This window comes from Pteropus medius, unplaced genomic scaffold (assembly GCF_902729225.1).
Source record: "Pteropus medius unplaced genomic scaffold, Ma_sr-lr_union100, whole genome shotgun sequence".
Lineage (NCBI taxonomy): Eukaryota > Metazoa > Chordata > Mammalia > Chiroptera > Pteropodidae > Pteropus > Pteropus medius.
Genome location: NW_024342470.1, coordinates 2,200,032 through 2,219,139, shown reverse-complemented (window position 1 = coordinate 2,219,139; position 19,108 = coordinate 2,200,032). Strand labels below are relative to the sequence as shown.

The following is a 19,108-nucleotide window of genomic DNA, read 5'->3' as shown; positions in this document are numbered from 1 at the left end:
CAAAACTCTCTAGCAATAAGGAACATTATGGTTTTAGTTCTCAGAAGTAAACAACGTTTTTTGAATGTGAGGTACTTAGTTCAATTCATTAATCACACTGAAGAAGATTTGGATTTGAACTTTAGACTTCAGCCTTGGACAATTAAACAGCACTTTTGTTAAATATAGGGATAGCTTAATTCAGTGATGATTTTCTTAACCACCTTTATTTAGTTAAGCAAAGTGTGACGGCGGCAGCACATTGGTAACAAGAACTCGAAATAAGGATACCTGAGTCTCAGCCCTGCTCATGTGGTCTGTTCCTGTTCAGTGGTTTGCCATTTTCTCTTTTTAGATATTTTAATATTTTTGCTACTTACTCACTTAGTCTCAGTATACTACCTGCAAAATGAGAAGTTGGACTTGTCTCTAAAAAAATTTTTTAAAGTCCAATCCTTAACTGCCAACTCAAATTCGTTTCATGAATTCAACAAAAGAACTTTAATTCAGATCAGAAATTCTGCTTTTTTCATTGTTAGTAAGGCCTAGAGTAGAGAAGTCTTCTTCAAACAAAATAAACTGAATAACAGATAACTGAAGAGAGAAAAAAACTGTGTGCTACCTTTAAAACTTTTTAAATTTTATCAGCAATTTTTTAAAAGCTTACACAGCATCTCAAGTTTTTCTGAGAAAGTAAAATGTATACAGAAACCAAAATCTCGAAGGTCAGAATATAAACTAGTAATAAGAAGTAAACACCCCGTAAGCTTATACAGCAGCTGATGCTCTTTAGAGTAGACTCACTTCATCCATTAGTTGGTCTCGCCCCTGAGAAATAACTATTATTGCTATTTTATAGATGAAGAGGCTGAAATCAGAGATTAGGAGATATGTCCCAAATCACAAAGTTGTATGTGTAGTGAAAACTGAGACTAGAACTAGACTAGACTAAACCTCGTGCTTTGGTACCCTTTCTACTCCGTGTCACCCTGCCTATACAAAAGTGACTCTTGTTGCTAAGGTACAGTGATGAACTGGTGCTCCCCCAGCCCGACCTAGTCAGTTCTCCAGGACCCAACAAGATGGCTGGAGCTATTTAGCAGAGCCAAGTTAAATCCAGTGGTGAAGAACTACACATGCCTAGAAATCTTGCTTTCCCTCTCTGGGATCCCCCATCTCTTAGCACCCACATTTGGGGGAAACTGTTCCAAGACACTGGCCTCCTCTTCGGATGAGGAAGTTGGAAGCAGGTCAGGACAAAAGCAATCCTGAGGAAAGAGAACTATACATTCTTGATTTGTAAAAGCACTGCCATTGAATCACTCTAATCAGAGTGTTTGCAAGTTTCTTGAAAAAGTTGAATTTAACCCACTTCAAATGCCTGTTCCTCCAAAGACCATTCTTTTAGCACTGACATGATTGCTAAGCAACTTCGCTCTCATTGACCTGATTTGAAGAATAAACTATTATTAATTACTACAATAAAAGATCCATAACCATGCCAGAAATTCATCTCTCCAGTTCCTTAATAGATGACGAGATGACTAATTAACTGCATGAGCCCTGCTCGCGTAGTCTGTTCCTGTTCAGTGGTTTGCCATTTGCCCTTTTTAAGCATTCTGCTCCAACTGCCATGAAAATGAAATCAAGGATGATGAACGAATAACAGTGTTTTGACACACTGTGTAATGTTTACCTCCTCTCTTTCAAAGATGTAAAGATTATAAAGGTTCTCTGAAATGCATCCCCCTGGTCTCACACAGTTTCCCTTTACAGGATGTGCGTAATGGGCAAAATTCAACACTGAAAAAAAGGGGGGTGGAGATCTCTATTGCAACAAGCTTATCTGAGCGGACACAATTATAGAATTATAATTCATAATGGCAATCTTTTTTTAAAACATGAAAATTCCTGTCTGAGTTATAAAATTTCAAGCTGATGGCAAATTACCAGAAAACTCTTCCTAACAATGAACCAGAATGACCAATTTCCTACCCATGCTATGCCCTGCCTTAAGAGCATTGTCTTAATAAAAGTCCTGCCCCTTACTACATGGAGTCATTTTCCCTTTCCTGACAATATCCTTTCATTCTGCTTGTCACTGCTTAAGTCTTGCTTGCTTTCTCTTACATTATCTTTATTATATTCAGCCTCAGAAATCTCATAATCATCGCTGACTCACGCTGGGTGCTGTGGGAATGCAATAAATCACCATTCCAGACACTTAGCAAATTAATCTTCAAGTCCTGCTTATATCACATTATCCCATTGTCTAAAATTCATCAAAAACCTACATAAGTAAAAACCAAGTAAATATGAGCTCTCAGGCCAGCCCTACTTTCCCTTCCTAGCTTTGTTTTTTCCTACCCCTCTGCACCAACTGTACAAATCTAGCCAAACGAGTTTACTCACTGTACCCCGAACAAACCCTATACCGCCCCAATTCCTCCTCCAGGCCTTTGCTCCAACCACCCCATCTCTATTTCTACCTAACACAAATGCCGTCCCTTTCTGAAGTCCTCACCACTCAAAATCAAGATGGTCTTTCCCCACTGTTTCCCAAGCACTCTTATTTTACATCACCACACGTGACTTTTCTCTCCCATAAGACGATTTCTGAAAGAAAGGCCCGTCTTACCCATTCTTGCATTTCCACGGCACCTAGCATGCTATCTGGAATGCAGAAGGCTTTCAATAAATGCTGCATGAATTCTTTCCAAATATTCTCAGTAAATGGTAAAACCATAATACTTTAATAATGACAACAATCTTAGGAAATAACCTACACCTATTTCCTTATTTCGCAGATAAAATGACTGGGGCCTGAGACTTGGCCTTAGTCACACTCTGATTAGTACCAAAGCAGGGACAAGAAACCAGCTCTCCTAAATGTTTGTACCACAATGATACCCTGTGCTGGAAACATTCCCTTCTGCCTAGTCACATCCTTCAAGACTGGGTCATTCTTCATAAACTCTAGGAAACCTTCACTGACCCCCCTGCCCACTGAACTCCTATTCAGCATTTAACCAAGTCTGTTTCATATGCTAGTGGTATCTCAAGTACCTAACTGCAGCTCAGTGAGAGAGAAAACCCTGCCTAATATTTTTATTCCTTACCTTTCACAGTGACCAAAATAGGGCTAAGGGAGAACTTAGTAAAGCTAACACAGACAGACATCTAACTCAAAATCATCTGTTGTGGTGTTGTCTACAGATTACGTGCCACTAAACTATAGTATATGCTACTGGATTACATTTTAAATGAACCACCTTTGGTAAGTTATTTTGGATAATTCATTAACAGTCCTCTTTATAAATCAAACATAAAATATTGGCAAATTTGACCACATAAAAATTTCTAAATTTCCCTTTCAAAAAAGATACTATAAACAAGTAAACAAAGTCATTAGGTCCAATATACAAATTACTCTCAGAAATTATTAAGTAAAAGATGAACACTTAATGAAAAAGCGAACAATGGACATGAACAGATTTACAGAAGAAATTAGCGACTAATAAATATAGGAAAAGATGCTTAACCTCACTAGTAATCAAAATAATGCAAATTAAAAGAGCTATTACTTTTTGCCTGAGTAATAATACCTGGTGTTTGAGCAGATATAGCGGAGTAAAGATTGCCAACCGCCAACACTGGAGAAAGTATAGAGCAGCTTTTCTCCAACACTACTGACATTTTGGGCCAGATAATTCTTTGTTTGGGGAGCAAGGGGAGGTGTCCTATGTGTTGTAGGATATTTAGCAGCATCCCTGGATAAAAACATCAAAACATCTCAGATATTTACATCAACACAGTGAAACAGTTCATAGCCATTATAAAGGATGGTGTCTATATCTATGCGCATTGATATGGAAAGATGACCCTAACACACTGTTTAAGAAAACAGGTTACCCAAAAAGGCAACCAAGAGAATAGGAAAAGATATTTGCAAACAATACCTTCAATAAGGGGCTGATATCCAAAATATACAAAGAACTCATACAACTCAACAACAAAAAAAAACAAACAATCCAATTAAAAAATGGGCAGAGAACCTGAATAAACAGATGGCCAACAGACATATGCTCAACTTCGCTAACTATAAGGAAAATGCAAATCAAAACCACAATAAGATACCATCACACCTGTTAGAATGGCTGTCACCAACAGGGCAAGTAATAATAAGTATTGGAGAGGTTGTGGGAGAAAAGAAACCCTCACACACTGCTGGTGGGAATGTAAACTGGTGCAGCCACTATGGTAAACAGTATGGAAGTTCCTCAAAAAATTAAAAATAGAGCTACCATGTGACCCAGCAATCCTTCTTCTGGGTATCTACCCCCAAAATTTTAAAACACTTATTCATAAAGATATATGTACCCCTGTGTTCATTGCAGCATTATTCATAATAGCCAAAACAAGGAAACAACCAAAGTGTCCTTCAATCGATGATTGGATAAAGAGGTGGTACATATATACAATGGAATACAACTCAGCATAAAAAAAAGATGAAATATTGCTATTTGCAACAACATGGATAGATCTTAAGAGTATCATGCTAAGTGAAATAAGTCAGACAAAAAAAAAAACCAAGAACTATATGATTTCAGTCATATGTGGGATATAAAACAAAAGGTAACAAATGAACAAACAAAACAAACTCATAGACGCAGACAACAGAATGTTGGTTACCAGAGGTGAAGAGGAGGAGAGAGAACAAGGGAGTCAAATATATGATGATGAAAGGAGAATAGACTTTGGGTGGTGAGCACACAATGGAGTACACAGATGTTCTATTATAAAGTTGTATTCCTGAAACATTATTAACCAATGTTACCCGATAAATTTAATTAAATTTTTGAAAAATGGTTAAGATGGCAAAAAAAAAATAGGTTACAAAAGCATATGAGATATGATACCATTTATATAAATGGGCACATATGTATATATATATGCACGTGTGTGCATGCATATGTGTGGATGTGGAGGACAAGGGAGAGAAATAGAGAGAGAAAAGGGGAGGGAGAGATTATAGAAAGATATTCACTGAAAAGTTAACTATATCTGCCTTTGGTGGTGGAATTTTGGGAGCTTTTACCTTTACCTCTCTATTTTAATGTGTTGTTTGAATATTCTAGGTATTATCTTTATAATCAGAAAAAGTGAAGCTTTTATATTTATGGAAAATTAAAAAATTAGATATGTCTGGGAGTTCCAGCTAGAAAGCACCAATAAAATTACAAAATATGAAGAGATCATTGTAGGACTGTAAACTGACTCATTTGAGTCATCCAAGAAGAACTATGCTTTGCCATGCCGTTTGAAGAAACCACACCACGGGCAACAAACTCTCCCAATCTGGGACAGCCTCCTTAATTCCAGCCTCACGCTGGACAAATGTCTTTAAGAAGATAAATCATTTGTAAGATTTAACTCCAGTAAGCTTCTATGTGTCTCTCTCTCCCACTACTTCATAAGTTCTTAAAGAGAGGGTCTATATTTTATCTATCTGTGCAATAAACATCAAAACCTAATAAAGTACCTGATGAGAGTGTCTGATGTTCAACAAATGTTAGCGAAATGCGTTCCATTTAAGAATCTTCATTTTTTTCCTTTTTCGTTTCCATCATCTTTATCTAGATCTGTGACTTTGAATTTATTTCACTATACTACCAGTTTATTCTTTCTGGAAAGAATTTTTGTTTACTTGGAATTTCTAACTCAGATCACTTTTAGAGTAAAAAACAATGCCTCCATTAGTTACTAACACACCACCAGAACTAGCAGGCATAACTCATCAGTCCAGTTTCTGAAAATTCAAATAGAGATTTTTTGAGGGAAGGACTCACTAAGACTTAACAAGTATGTGAGAGGAGAGATCTCTATAGAAGAGAAAGAAAGTAGCAGTCCTGTGCAGGAGTATATTCTTCTCTAAAGCTACAGTATGCACCCAAGGTGATGATAAAGGTCACAAATCTGAGGTTTACCCCTCTGCTACCCTATCTTCTGACCACTCTGTTCCCTTATGGTCCCTCTAATATGGCTTCTATCCCTATTAAGCTCTTGAAATTGCTTTTTCAAAAGAATTCTGTGACAGACACAGAGATGTACCACTCACATCCCTCAAGAAAGGAAGTGCTGCCCAGCTTCAAGGACTGTGGTTAGCTGAGCACCTCCAGCTCGTGTACCTTCAGGATCCACCTCAGCCGATAACTGAGCAAGGTGGTAATATCATTTCTCCCCAACCTGAGAGTCTTCTAACAGGCCATCTTTGCTCCAGCACTCCCAGTTTTGTCAAGTCCGTCTCTTTTTTTTGTAGGTATGTCCCCACAATAACCCTTTTGTACTCTGTCCTAGCATCTGCTTCCTTGAGGACCCAACCTGGGACAGATACCTTCTGAACAGGTCACTCTCTCAAGTTTCCGGCACTTGGAAGTCTGGGTCATCCCTTCCTCTTAGACTTTTTTTTGGTCCTATGACATACTATTTTCTAAGTTCTTCTCCTTCCTCTACCAAGGTGCATTTATGGAATCACTTCCCTCCCCCCTCATTCTTGCAATATGGACATCTCCCAAAGCCCAATTTTTGAGCCTTAAGTTATTCTTTCTCCTTATTCTCTTCTTAAAAAGTGCTTTTATTCTGACAAAGTTAAATCACCTCTATTCTAATGACCCTCAGATCTCTTTCTAGTCTGACCTCTCAGCTGAGCTCTGGTTTAAATCACTAACTAATACTAGAGATTTCAATTTGTCTCACATCCACAAAATCCAAAGGAGAACTCATTACCTTTCTTCCCCAAACAGGATTCCCACCCGGATCCTGACTTAGGTACCATCATTCCCATTTCAACACTATGACCTCTCCTCTTCTTGTACTCTTTTTTTTTTTTTTTTTTTTTTTTTAATGCCTACAGCACTTTCTTGTACCTCTTACTCACAGGTTGTCATATTTCTGGATCCAAGTCAGCCCACCATTACCAATCCCTCTCTCCTCTGAATGAGCCGCTCTGTTGGCTTAAGGCTAACCAGAGAATGTGAGGCTGGGGAAACAGCGGATCGCAACCATCAGTGGTGAGTCCCATTCTCCCTTCCCAGGCCCTAACGAAGAGCTGCGGAATAGCAAGCACTCACCAGGAGATGACTGTGGTAAACACACCAAGCTAACAAAGTTAAATCAGAAGGCTAAACCTTGAAGATCTCATCCTCTACTCCACAGTTTACAAATGAGGAAACTGAAGCTCAGCGAGGAGAAATGACTTTCCATGACCACAGTAATGGAGCAGAGACAGGTCTCCTCACTCACCAACCAGCGCTCTCTCTCTCCTGACACTTCCTCCTGTTCCCCCAAAAGATTTACTTTCTAAACCTTTTGTCATAGATATTGTTAAAGGGAGTTTCACACATCCCTTAAGGTCAGTGACGAATGCCTCCTCCCTCTAGAAGCATTCTCTAACCTAACTCCTCCAATCCTCACCGCAGGCTAGCTAGACTCCCTTTCTCTGTGTTTCCCAGCACTGTGTACTCTCTATATTTAAAATACAAGTTTGCTAGTCTGTATCATTCACAAGAATTTAAGCTCTATAAGGGTAGGGAACATATCTGTTTTGGTTCCTACAGCCACTATCCCACTCCAGCACCAGTTTACTCATCAACTTTCATAGCAGAATTGGTCTTCCCATCTCCAGCCTCTCACCTCTAATCATCACAGCTACATCCTCAGAATCATCTCAAAACTCTACCTTTGTCATATATTGATCCAAAAAGTTTTATTAACTTCCCCTCTTTAAAGGATCAGTCCTGAATTACTCATTATAACATAGTCAACAAATATGTATTCACCATCTAATCTGTGCAAGAACAAAAGCATCTAAAATGTCACCCCATCTCCCTTTAAATCCTAATTGTCCACTATGCCTCAAATCAAACATTCTACTACACCCAGAATATTTCCTTACTGCTCACAAACACTCCAAGTTTGGGCTCTTGCTCTTACTTACAATGCTACCACCATACCTGCTATCTTTCTGTGACTATACTGGATAAGAGATCTGTCCCATTTCCTCCAGAAACAGCTCCTCCATGAAACTTTCCTTGTCTACAACTGTCTGCATCTGTCTTTATTTCCTTTGAACTTTTACAGCAGTTCTGTCTGATAGAAATATAATGCAAACCACATAGAAATTGAAAATTTTTAATAGCCACATTTTTAAAAAATAAAAGGAAGTGGGTAAAATTTATTTTAATAATATATATCCAAAATATTATACCTTCAACATGTAATCAATATTTTAAAATTATTAAATAGATACCTTACATTCTTTTCTTGTACTGAGTCTCTAAAATCCAGTGTATATTTTGTATTTACAGCACACCTCAATCCGAACTAGTCACCTTTCGATGCTTAATAGCTAAATGTGGCTAATGGCTAACATACTAGACAGCATAGCCTAGAGCACTCATTTTCCACACTTTCTAGAATTTGCTTATATATTCTCTTATTATAGTCATTTCATGTATTATCTTCTTTACTAAACCACACATTCTTCAAAGTAAAGAACAATGTTGGGGAACAATTTTTTTCTTCCCCACAGTCACTAACAAAAGGTGTTCAGTAGATTAAAAACTTCAAATTCATTTAATGTCTTGTAGATCACTTTTCTTCAATATCATTATTTGGTAGGAAATAGGTGTCTAGTAAATGTTCTGTTTTCACAAATAAAGGTTGTGAGCTTCATCTACAGAAGCATGCACATTGTTAAATGTCTTATTATTCCCATTTAACAGATAATCCTAAAATACAAAAAGCAAAGCAAATACCCCAAAGTCACCCAGGTAATAAACCACAGAATTACAATCTAGTTCCATCTACTAACAGTCGGGTGTCCCATTAGCTAACAGCATTTTCTCAAATCATCACTGAAGAAAGACACTGAGAGTTAAGTCAGCTAGCCACCAGCTCCTACTGTCAACTCCAGATTAACAGCCATCTGGCTGAGAAATCCATGACCCTATGAACGGGAAGAAATGATGAGAATGTGCTGCATGGTAAGGCAAAGAGTGTTCCATCCTCCTAGAGCTGTCTATCCAGTGAAATACAATACCTTCAACAATATGGCCAGTTGTCCATCTGAGCAGAACAACTTTTATCCTAACTGGTGTCACTTCTTCTGGCTAGTACACCATGTCTACATAAACCACACTCCTGGTCTAAATCTAACATAGTCATAAAGCTACTTATTTCTAAAGAAGCAAAAGGTTTAGAAGGCATAGAAGAATCTTAAGATGAAAAAATTAGTTCTTCTAATATTGCAGAGATCTCCCTTTAATCACAATATATATATGAAACTGGACTATATGAAGATTTATTCCTAAATATCTTGCTGATAATTGCAAGTAGACACAGATTTTGAGTTAAAAAAAAAAAGAAGCAGCAGCAACCTGAAGGTAGAATGAGAAGAAGAAAATAAAGCAGAAAACGGAGCAGAAACTTAAATTAATGAAAGGAAGCCTTGGGGAAGATAAAAGAAGCTGAGGCAAAGGCTGCCTTAGACTTAGTTGTAGGAACAGGGACACATAAAGGACTGAGGAGGCAAGTCAGAGGACCCTGAGTTTCCATGTGCTAATTATCACTCAGTGGAGTATAATAACCCTCCTGTTGAGAGGAAATGAGAAATACCTAACCTGTGAGGGCAAACAGTAAGTGAGAAAAGTTCACACAAAGCCTCTCCCATCTTAGCAGCTTCCAGCTACTACATTACCTCTGGGACTGTGGTGAGACCCCAAAGGAAATACAAAACGGGGATCAGAAAGGTTAAGAGCTCTGAGTCATAAGATTAGAAATGCACTGGCCACACACACACACACACACACACACACACACACACACACACACACACCAAGGAGTGAAATACCATGGTTTTATGTGCAACTAAAAGCAACCAAAAGTTTACATGTATTTCAAAAAAACAAAAATTTCCAAGCTATCCCATGTAAAGTTTCTAGCAAGTAAGGAATGGAGACAGGAAATAACCCAGAATCCATTATACCATTTTTTAAAAAATCTTTTATGTGCTCTTTTTTTGGAGAGCTGTCTTTACTGTTTTATTTTGGTGAATATACAAAAAATATATATTTACAAAGATTTTTAGAGGCTCACTCAAACTCCGATCTCCTAACCACATTTTTTAAAATTCGATTTTCAGTTCATCAACAGAAACTACTTTTATCACAACAGTTAACAGAAACAAAATCACAAAAGATTAGGGAGGGAATACTATACATGCCAAGTTCACACGAATTAACCAAATCTTTTTTTTTTCCAATTATAGTCAACATTCAGTATTATTTTATCTTCGTTTCAGGTATACAGTATAGGGGTTAGACATTTACATCATTTACAAAGTCATCCCCCCAATTGGTCTAGCACCCACCTGACACTATACATAGCTGACTATATTCACAACCATATCTTTTATATTGTGTTTCACTTCTTCTGGCTTGCTTCCTTTATATTTTCAACTGCCTGGATCAATTACTTCTGTAACCGGTAAGTTTAAAATATTTTGAGGCTAAATGCCTACATGAGAACAGAACACATATTATGTACAAGACACATAAACCAACTGCAAGGCACAGAATTTTTAAAAAGTAGTTAAAAACCTACCACTGCAAAATTAATAAAGACTCAAACTACTCGTTGTTCCTAAAAAAGTTTTTTCATTTATATCCTCATTAGTTGTAAGCTCTTTGACTTCAAAAGGGCACAACTTAAAACAAAGAAAATCCTGTGTTTCTAAAAACAACAGCATAAAAGTGCAGAGCCAATAAGCTTATTTCAAGACATTTCCAGCGCTGACATGTAATTCACACTGCAACCATAATTGCAAAGTAAAGCTATAATAGAGGTTGCAAAAATAGCACTAGATTTTGCCAAATTTAGGAGGGCAACACTTACTATAACAATAAGAGAATTAATTTTAAGGTACATTTTGATCTCTGGAAGGAACATAAGAAACTAGTAATAATGATTATTTACCTTCAGAGCAGGGAATTAGTGTGGGCCATGGGTTGGAGGAAACTTACTTTACATTTTTGTAAATGCCATTTTGAACTTTATGAATTTTATACCATGTAGATATATGAACTACTCTTTTTGATGTACATTTATTAAATAGCCTTTATCTTTTTATCTTCTTGGAATTGCATGTATTTCTAAGTAACACTGGAGATTTAGTATCCTTCAGCAAGACCATCGAAATTCTAAATAATTTGAAGAAATTTTAAACATCAGTGGAAAAGAAATAATTATTGCCTCTACTTCAAATAATATGCCCTATACCTAGTTCCATTATGACTTCTGCAAATTTACAGCATAAACTAAAAGTAACAATGTCTGTTTCAGATAGCATATTAATAAGGTTTCCTAAAATATAGAACCCACATAAATGTTCCTCATCAAAAAAGAGAGAGACAAAAGAAGGGCATGAACACCAAAACCAAACCTAGGAAAAAGCCAACTTAAAAAAATTTCTAATATTCAACTCATTGATATTTACTCAGCTACCTATGGGTACCTAGCACCTTCCTATATTTTTTAAAGTTTCCATCAATCTCTCTCAGTAGTTTTTAATCTCCCACTAGTTATCATAAAGCATACCAAAACTGCATTCAAAATGAATAATACAGTCTTAAACTATATACAGTTTGTTCTAAGGAAGGGCTATTTATGAATACGAATTTAAAAGCAAGTAGAGAATGTGTTTCTGAAGATTTATTTCCCCTCCATTAGCCTATTGCTATCTACTTTAGAGCTGCAAACTAAATCTCTTTAATTTATAAAAGCTTAACTTGAAACAATAACTTAGTTTAGTGTGCTTCTGTACTCAGGCCTTAAAAGAGTAACACCAAATCAATACGACGATAAAAAAATGAGTTGCCTTCCAACAATCCAATTGCAAGTTAAGCTAGTATAGCTGATGACTTCTATGTGTGCACAGGCTAGGTGTAGAGGGAAGACCTGTACAGCTGAAACTCAGGTGGGGAGCCAGAAATGCCACCACTGGAGCCAGAGCAGAGAGACAGAGGTTCCCTGCAGAGAGTGCAGAGATTGCCAGGAAAAAAAACCAAGGCAATCACAGGGAATGTGGGAGGGAGAGGGAGAAAGAATCAAGGTAAGGACAGTGAGGCAGAGGCAGTTCCCTTTTTTTTGGAGGAGAAGTACTTTAAGAAAAATCAAGAAGATACTGACCTGAAAGTTGTTTTAAAAAAGAAAACATCACTGTGACTAGATGACAACCCAATATCAGCTTCTACAGTAGCTTATGAAAGTCACAGTGGTTTTTAAATTCTGTATTTTGTATCTTTATCTTATTGATAAGTTTAATGAAAGTCCATGTTTGCAATAACAAAATATTTTCCTTATGTTAATTTTTTCTTTGGATTTTCAGTTTCAAAGCTTAGATAGTAATTTTTGTTTTACTCAAAAAATATGCTATTAGTTAACAATTAAAATTAGGTATAAAAGTCTACAGCCACGCCACCCTGAACAAGCCCAATCCTGTCTGATCTCAGAAGCTAAGCAGGGTCGGGCCCAGTTAGTACTTGGATGGGAGACCACCTAGGAAGACCAGGTGCTGTAGGCATAAAAACTAAATAAAAAATAAGGGACTGTAAGCTGACAAGGTCCTTGCAATCTGCGAGGTCAACTAAGGGTTGCCTCGCCTAAAAAAATAAAATAAAATAAAATAAGGTATAAAAAATAAGCTTTTTTTGGTACTGAACTGGGGGCCCTCAAGAAAAATATTTATAGCATTGACCCAAACACATTTATCTAAGTGAGTACTGTACTATAAAGTAATCTTAAAAGTAAAAAATAAATTTATTTCCAGGATGATGCCAATACTCCAAACTTTTCACAAGTTCTCTTTAGAGAAGAAATATGTAGTTTATGAGCTACAGCAAGGAAGAATCGATCTCATTACAACCTCCAAATATATGTACATAACAACAACAGTAGTAATAACTAACTCTCACAGATAAAAGATGATGTCTTTCTTGAAAATCTCTTCCCCCTTAGTTCCAGTGTTGCCCCAAAGTGTTCTTATCTCTCATTTCTGGTCCCCTAGCTTCTATTCTTCCTCCTACCACCTACTGTAGCCATTCCCAAAGCCATCAATTAATCTCTTCTCTCCTTTTTCCAAGCTTCAACTACCAGATCCTATACCAACAATCCCACCCTTCCCAAGGACATCATCCCCAGCTAAACATCCTTCCATCAGGACCTCAAAAACAAAACAAAACAAATAAAAAACTCTACATGCTCAAAGCTATCATTTCTTCTCTAAACAGTTCTTTCTCATAACTTTCCTGTTTCTATTAAAAATCACTACTATCTATTGGTCATCCATATTTGAAATTTGAGACATTTCTGACTCTGTGTTTTTCATTTGTCTTCACACTCAACCATGAGTATAGCCTGTGGACAGCAAAGATCCTTCACCCACCATCTCCCCCTTATCCATCCTCACCACCTCAAACTCCCATTACCTCTCATCTGAGCTATTGCAATAATTTCCTAATTCCAGTCTGCCCAATCTACTCCAACCTAATACGTAGGTTAATGATCATCTCCCCCTTATCCATCCTCACCACCTCAAACTCCCATTACCTCTCATCTGGGCTAGTGCAATAATTTCCTAATTCTAGTCTGCCCAATCTACTCCAACTTAATACACAGGTAATTGACTTCTTTAAGCGCAATTCTGATAATGGCCCATTACCTCTCAGAAACTTGGAGGCCCTGTGGTATCACCTAACTAGCCTGGTGTTCAAAGCCCTTAACCCCAATCTATTTCCACAGCTTTATCACTAGCAATAACTCTCTCTTATACATACACACAAACACATACCCACTCATATTCTATACTCCAGTCAAAATAAGTTATATAGAAGTCTCCACAAATGCTTGATTAATTCCTATCTGTTACAACAGTTCACAGGGAAACCTTAGAGCTAACAGCAGTCAATAAATATCCATTGAATGAATGAATGAATGAATAGAATGGGCTTAATCCTTCCCATACTACATAATCACATGCTAGCTTTCTTCAAAGTTCATTTCAAATAAGTTATTTTTAATGAAGTAATCTCACCAGTAAAAAGTAATTGCCTCTTTCTCTAAAGTCTCATAGTCTCTTATCCTCTGTCACACTCAATATCTTCAATCCAATAATATTTCTGTATTTATCTCTACCACTAAACTTTGTTTCTTAAAGATAGGGTAATTGTCTGAGTAATTATACATACATACATATGTACATATGTACATATATACAGAGAGAGAGAGAGAGAGAGAGAGAGAGAGCGCATGCGCAAAAGAACACGCCTTCTTTAATGGTTGATCTCTTTATTTGCTTACCAAAATTTAAACTCTTTGAAGACAAAGATTCATATCTGTTTCTTTTTCCCCTACCTTTACTATCATATCACCCTTAGCATGGGGCATAGTATCTAACACATGAAATGTCCATTACATAGTGAATGTACCCATTCATTGTGTCAAAAATTGTGAAGGTAATTCAAAAAGACAAGTGTCAAAAATATTTTAGAATGCCCATATAGTTTTCCAAAGTGATAACTTTTAACTCTCATTTTTAGATATTTAATTTTTAGTCTGCTATTTAATAAAACAATTACAGTAGTACACTACTATCCATGGGGAACATTCCCAGTGGATGCCTGAAACCGCAAATAGTACTGAATCCTATATATGCTATTTTTTTCCTATACATACATACCTATGATAAAATTCAATTTATAAATTAGGCACAGTAAGAGATTAACAATAATAACTAATAATAGAACAATTATAACAATATACTGTCATAACAGTTATTTGAAAGTGGTCTCTCTCTTGATAACTGATCAGATAACCAAGATGCCTACTAAGTGACTAACAGGTAAGTAACATATACAGCATGGATATGCTGGACAAACAGATGATTCACATCTGGGGCACGGTATCAGATTTCATCAGGCTCCTGAGAATGGCATGCAACTTAAAATTTATGAATTGTTCTTTTCTAAAATTTTCCATGTAATATTTTTGGACAATAGTTGAAACTGAAGCCACAGAAAGTGAAACCGTTGAGGGGCGGAGGGCCTACATATATGATATTTCCTCTCAGAAGGCATTAACCCTTAAGGGCCTAAAAATACTAATCTAATATTTTTACGAAATTATCATGATACAGTACACAGAGTAAACACACAAAAGGTTACTATATGAACAAATTAAGGCAAAAACCCTACTCCTAGCCAACAGATCAAAGAATATCCAACTTCAAAGTCAAAACAAAAGATTAAAGACCTAAGTAGAAATTTTTTAAAATATTTTCAATTCCAGAAACACTGGCAACATAAACAGAACTGAATCAATCCCAAAGCCTCTCAGTTAAATAGACAAGGGAGAGACAAATGCATGGTTACATTATCAACATCTTGTGGGTGAAAGCTATGAACTGGGATTTTAATACTTCCTGCCACGCTGCAGTGAAGAATCCTCTGAACACGTTTTCCATTAGCAGCCACAAGGGCAATTTTGAATGGAGTGCAACAAAAATAACAGAAAAGATCTCATTCATGTAATCGAATGGAAAAGAAAGAAAAGGAAATATTGGCTCAAAGGTTTGAAAATCTTGGTTCTCGATTTAGCTACTACTTACAACTGTGACTTTGGGCAAGTCGTCAAACATTTCAGAAGCTTCATCTACCTTATCTACAAAATTAAAGAATAATCTGGGAATATTTGGGGGGAAATACTATTCTCTTGAAAGATCTTTAAAATAAATATGATGGTTAAAGGAAAAAAATTTAACACTGTCTCATGGGATTTTCAATGTATTAAATTCATCAATATGACAACTACGACATAAAGTAGGGGGTTTAAAGGGACCTATATGGTGATAAGGTCTCTTCATTCCTCTGGTAAAATACGAAGTGGTAAAATATTAATTCTAAGTAGGCTGTGAAAACATATATATATATATAATGGAATACTAAAACATGTTCAAATAACCTAAAAGAAGAAAATAAAAAATAAAGAAACAATGACAAAAAAAGAGAAAAGACACCGAATAAAAAATAGTAGCCCTAAATCTAACCATATAAATAATTATATTAAATATAAATGGCCTAAACGCACCAATTAAAAGACAGAGATCATCAGAATGGATTAAAAAACAAGATCCACCTATATATAGTACAAGAAACCCACTTTAAATATAGAGGTAAATTAAAAGAGGTAAAAACAGTAAAAAGTAAAATGCAGCTCTATTCATAATCACCAAAAACAGGAAATAATACAAATGTTCTTTAAGGGTGACTGAATTAACTGTGGTACATCCATACAATGAAATATTACTTAACAATAAAAGAATTATTGATACACATAAAAACATGGATGAATCTCTAGGTATTACGCTGAGTAAGAGAAGCCAGTGCCAAAAGATAACATATTGTGTGACTCCATTTATAAGACACTGTAGAAGACAAAACTATAGCAATTAAGAACAGATCACTGATTGCCCACAGTTGCAGGTGAGGAGGCAGCATTGAGGGAGTCTTTTGGGAAAATAGAACTGACAGAAACCTAATTTTGGTAGTAGTTAAACAAAACCTATATATGTGTTAAAATTCATAGAACTGTACACCAAAAAGTCAATTTTACCATATGTTAACTTAAAAAAAATAAATAAAGTAAAATAAAGATTAAGTGGATCGTCTCCGTGGACTTTTCTAGACTATGATGTTATAAATGAGAAAAGGAGAGGAGTGCCGAAGAAAGACAGAGAATGCGAACTCCTACGGGCATAAAAGCCACTACTCATAAGAACCTCCTGATTACTGTACAAAATATACAAAGCAAATCCAAACTTCAGAAATAAGTTCCCAGAAGAGGCTAACAAAACTATTCAGATCCAAAATTTGAAAATCTAAAAATGCCTGTGAATGGCTTTTCTTGTCTGTTTCATATTTTATACTTTCAAGAAGCTGCCAATTTCTCCTGGCTAAGTGCCACTTCCCCTGCTTGGGAATTACTCCATTTACAAGCATTCCTTTATTTATACCTTATACTCTCGCTTACTGATGGGGTCTTTGGCAGTCATAGTAAAGACTCTGCAAAAGCGGTTGCTTTTGGAGGATACAAGAAAGATCAATGCTCCTAGGGTCCCTACGGGATTCAACACACCCTCAAGCAGTTCCAGACCTGAGGACGCTAGGTGCGGGGGAGGTCTTCCTCACAAAGCGTCTCCTACCGCCAAAAGCCCCCCAAAGGAGGAGGCTGCTGGAGGACGAGCTCTGGGGCACTTCTCCCTTCTCTGAACTGCCCGTTTGCCTCGGGTGCAGCTAGGGGAGGAAGGAGGGAGGTGAGGAGTTGAGGACTGTCCCAGGGTAAAGCGTGCGCTGTAAAAGGCTCTCCGACCAGGGACGTTGGGCAAGTCCCTTCTCTCCCAGAGTTAAGGGTAAACTCTGGGTAAGTTGTCTAAGGGGGCTTCTCAACGCCCTGAGTCTGAAACTTTCTGGAGCACCCCGGCGCAAACAGGGACCCCGACTGGCCGTTCGAAGACCCTGCCCCGCCTCTCACTCCAGCTCATTGCGAGCCCTTAGGGGACTAACACTATCCCAAGGCAAGAAGAAAGCAAACGAATGCCAAATCCCGGTCTCTACCCACTCCGCCCCAAGCAAGCCGCCAGTCTGCATTCCGGCCCGCTCCTCCCTGTGGTCACCGCCCGCCGCGTCCCGCTTCCACCCCGAGTAGTGGAGCGCGCGCCGCGGAGGCCCGGGAGAGGAGACCCGGGCGGGGGCGCCCACCTTGAGCTGGGACTTGGAAACCTTGCCGCTGTGATCCAGGTCCAGTGCAGTGAAGGCGTGCCAGATGGCCTTGAGCAGCTCGTCTTTCAAGCCCCCCATGGCCGCGGCCGTGTTACCGCGACTGCCCCGCCTGCCCTGCAGCCCTCTCGACACTCTGACACCCCTGGACCTCAGCCGCCCGCGGCGCAGTCACCTGACCCCGGCGGGCCCCGCCCCCGCCAATCCCCGCCTATTCGGCGCCAGCCGGGAGCAGCGCGCTGGGGCGGGAACGCCGGCGGGTGGGTCTGCCCACCCATACCCGTGAGAATGCCCCGCCCTCTGCCCTGGCTAGGACGGTAAACGCCACCCCGCGGCCCTCTATTGTTCCCCAGGTCGGCTCGGGTCATTTTCGGTGCTCGCGTACCCCTCAAAAAAATAGCCGCCCATCGCGAGGAAAAATATGAGAGTCGGGGTGAGCAGCCTGCCTAGTTCCAGACAGCGCTCCGCAGTGAAAAAGGGCGACCTGGTCCTGCCCCAGGGACGCGGTCACTGTCAGGAGACCAGACAAGACCCCGAAAAGTCCCCAGGCAGGACCCCAAATTGTAGCGCGGTCCCTAGAGGGAGAGAATGTCGAGGGGGATGGGAAGCCGAGAAGCGCTTCATTTCATTTCGCAACGTTTCTTGATGCCTACTGTGGGCTCTGGGGGACAAGTTTTAAGGTGGATGTAGAAGTCAGAGTCGGGCATCGTTTTCTTTCTAACCATCAGCTATTGAGGGTCAGTTTACAACTTAGGAAGGGTTTGACCTGGCTTATGCCGCCGTTCCTGGTGTTTCTGTGCTTGCATAACAGGAAATCTGGAAGGACCCCGCCCCCAATCACTCCACCTATCTTACTAGTGAGAATGGGTGGACCCTTTAAAAGAACTTATCCAAGTCTAGAAGGGCATCCTCCTCGTTACAGATGTTCAGTTAATGTTACCAATAGTAACTTGAGGTCATGAGGCTTCAAATTCTCCACATGTTAAATGAACGTGGTTGCACCAGATGTTCTGGAAAGGTTCTTCTTGCGCTTGCATCCGAGGATAATGAGTATTGCTGGCTGATTCCAACCCAATTAGGTCACCAGGCACAGCGCTTAGCCTCTCTGATCCAAGACCAAATATGAACAATATGGAGAGAAAAGCAAATACCAAGAGTTTTCAAATGGAGATGGCTCTCAAATAAAGTCTGGTTTCGTTTTCCTCTTTTATGTTCCTAAACACACATATGTACTTTATTAA

At 38.5% G+C, this 19,108-nt stretch overlaps 1 protein-coding gene, 1 long non-coding RNA gene and 1 pseudogene across 2 annotated transcripts in view; 1 reads left to right on the top strand and 2 right to left on the bottom strand.

Annotated features, from left to right (window-relative positions):
* SWAP70 (switching B cell complex subunit SWAP70) overlaps positions 1–18,032 on the bottom strand; it is a 63,748-nt gene extending 45,716 nt beyond the window's left edge. Inside the window, exon 1 of the mRNA XM_039863557.1 lies at positions 17,850–18,032. Within this exon, the coding sequence (XP_039719491.1) occupies positions 17,850–17,948 (99 nt within the window). The 5' untranslated portion in view covers positions 17,949–18,032. The remainder of the gene's footprint in view (positions 1–17,849) is intronic.
* LOC120603189 (uncharacterized) lies at positions 599–12,539 on the bottom strand. The gene is made up of 3 exons (XR_005652967.1): positions 9,918–12,539; positions 8,932–8,934; positions 599–609 (listed from the first exon to the last, which is right to left on the bottom strand). It is a non-coding gene; the product is annotated as an uncharacterized LOC120603189 (long non-coding RNA).
* On the top strand, positions 12,501–12,619 carry LOC120603276 (uncharacterized; annotated as a pseudogene).
* Positions 18,033–19,108: the final 1,076 nt, after the last annotated feature.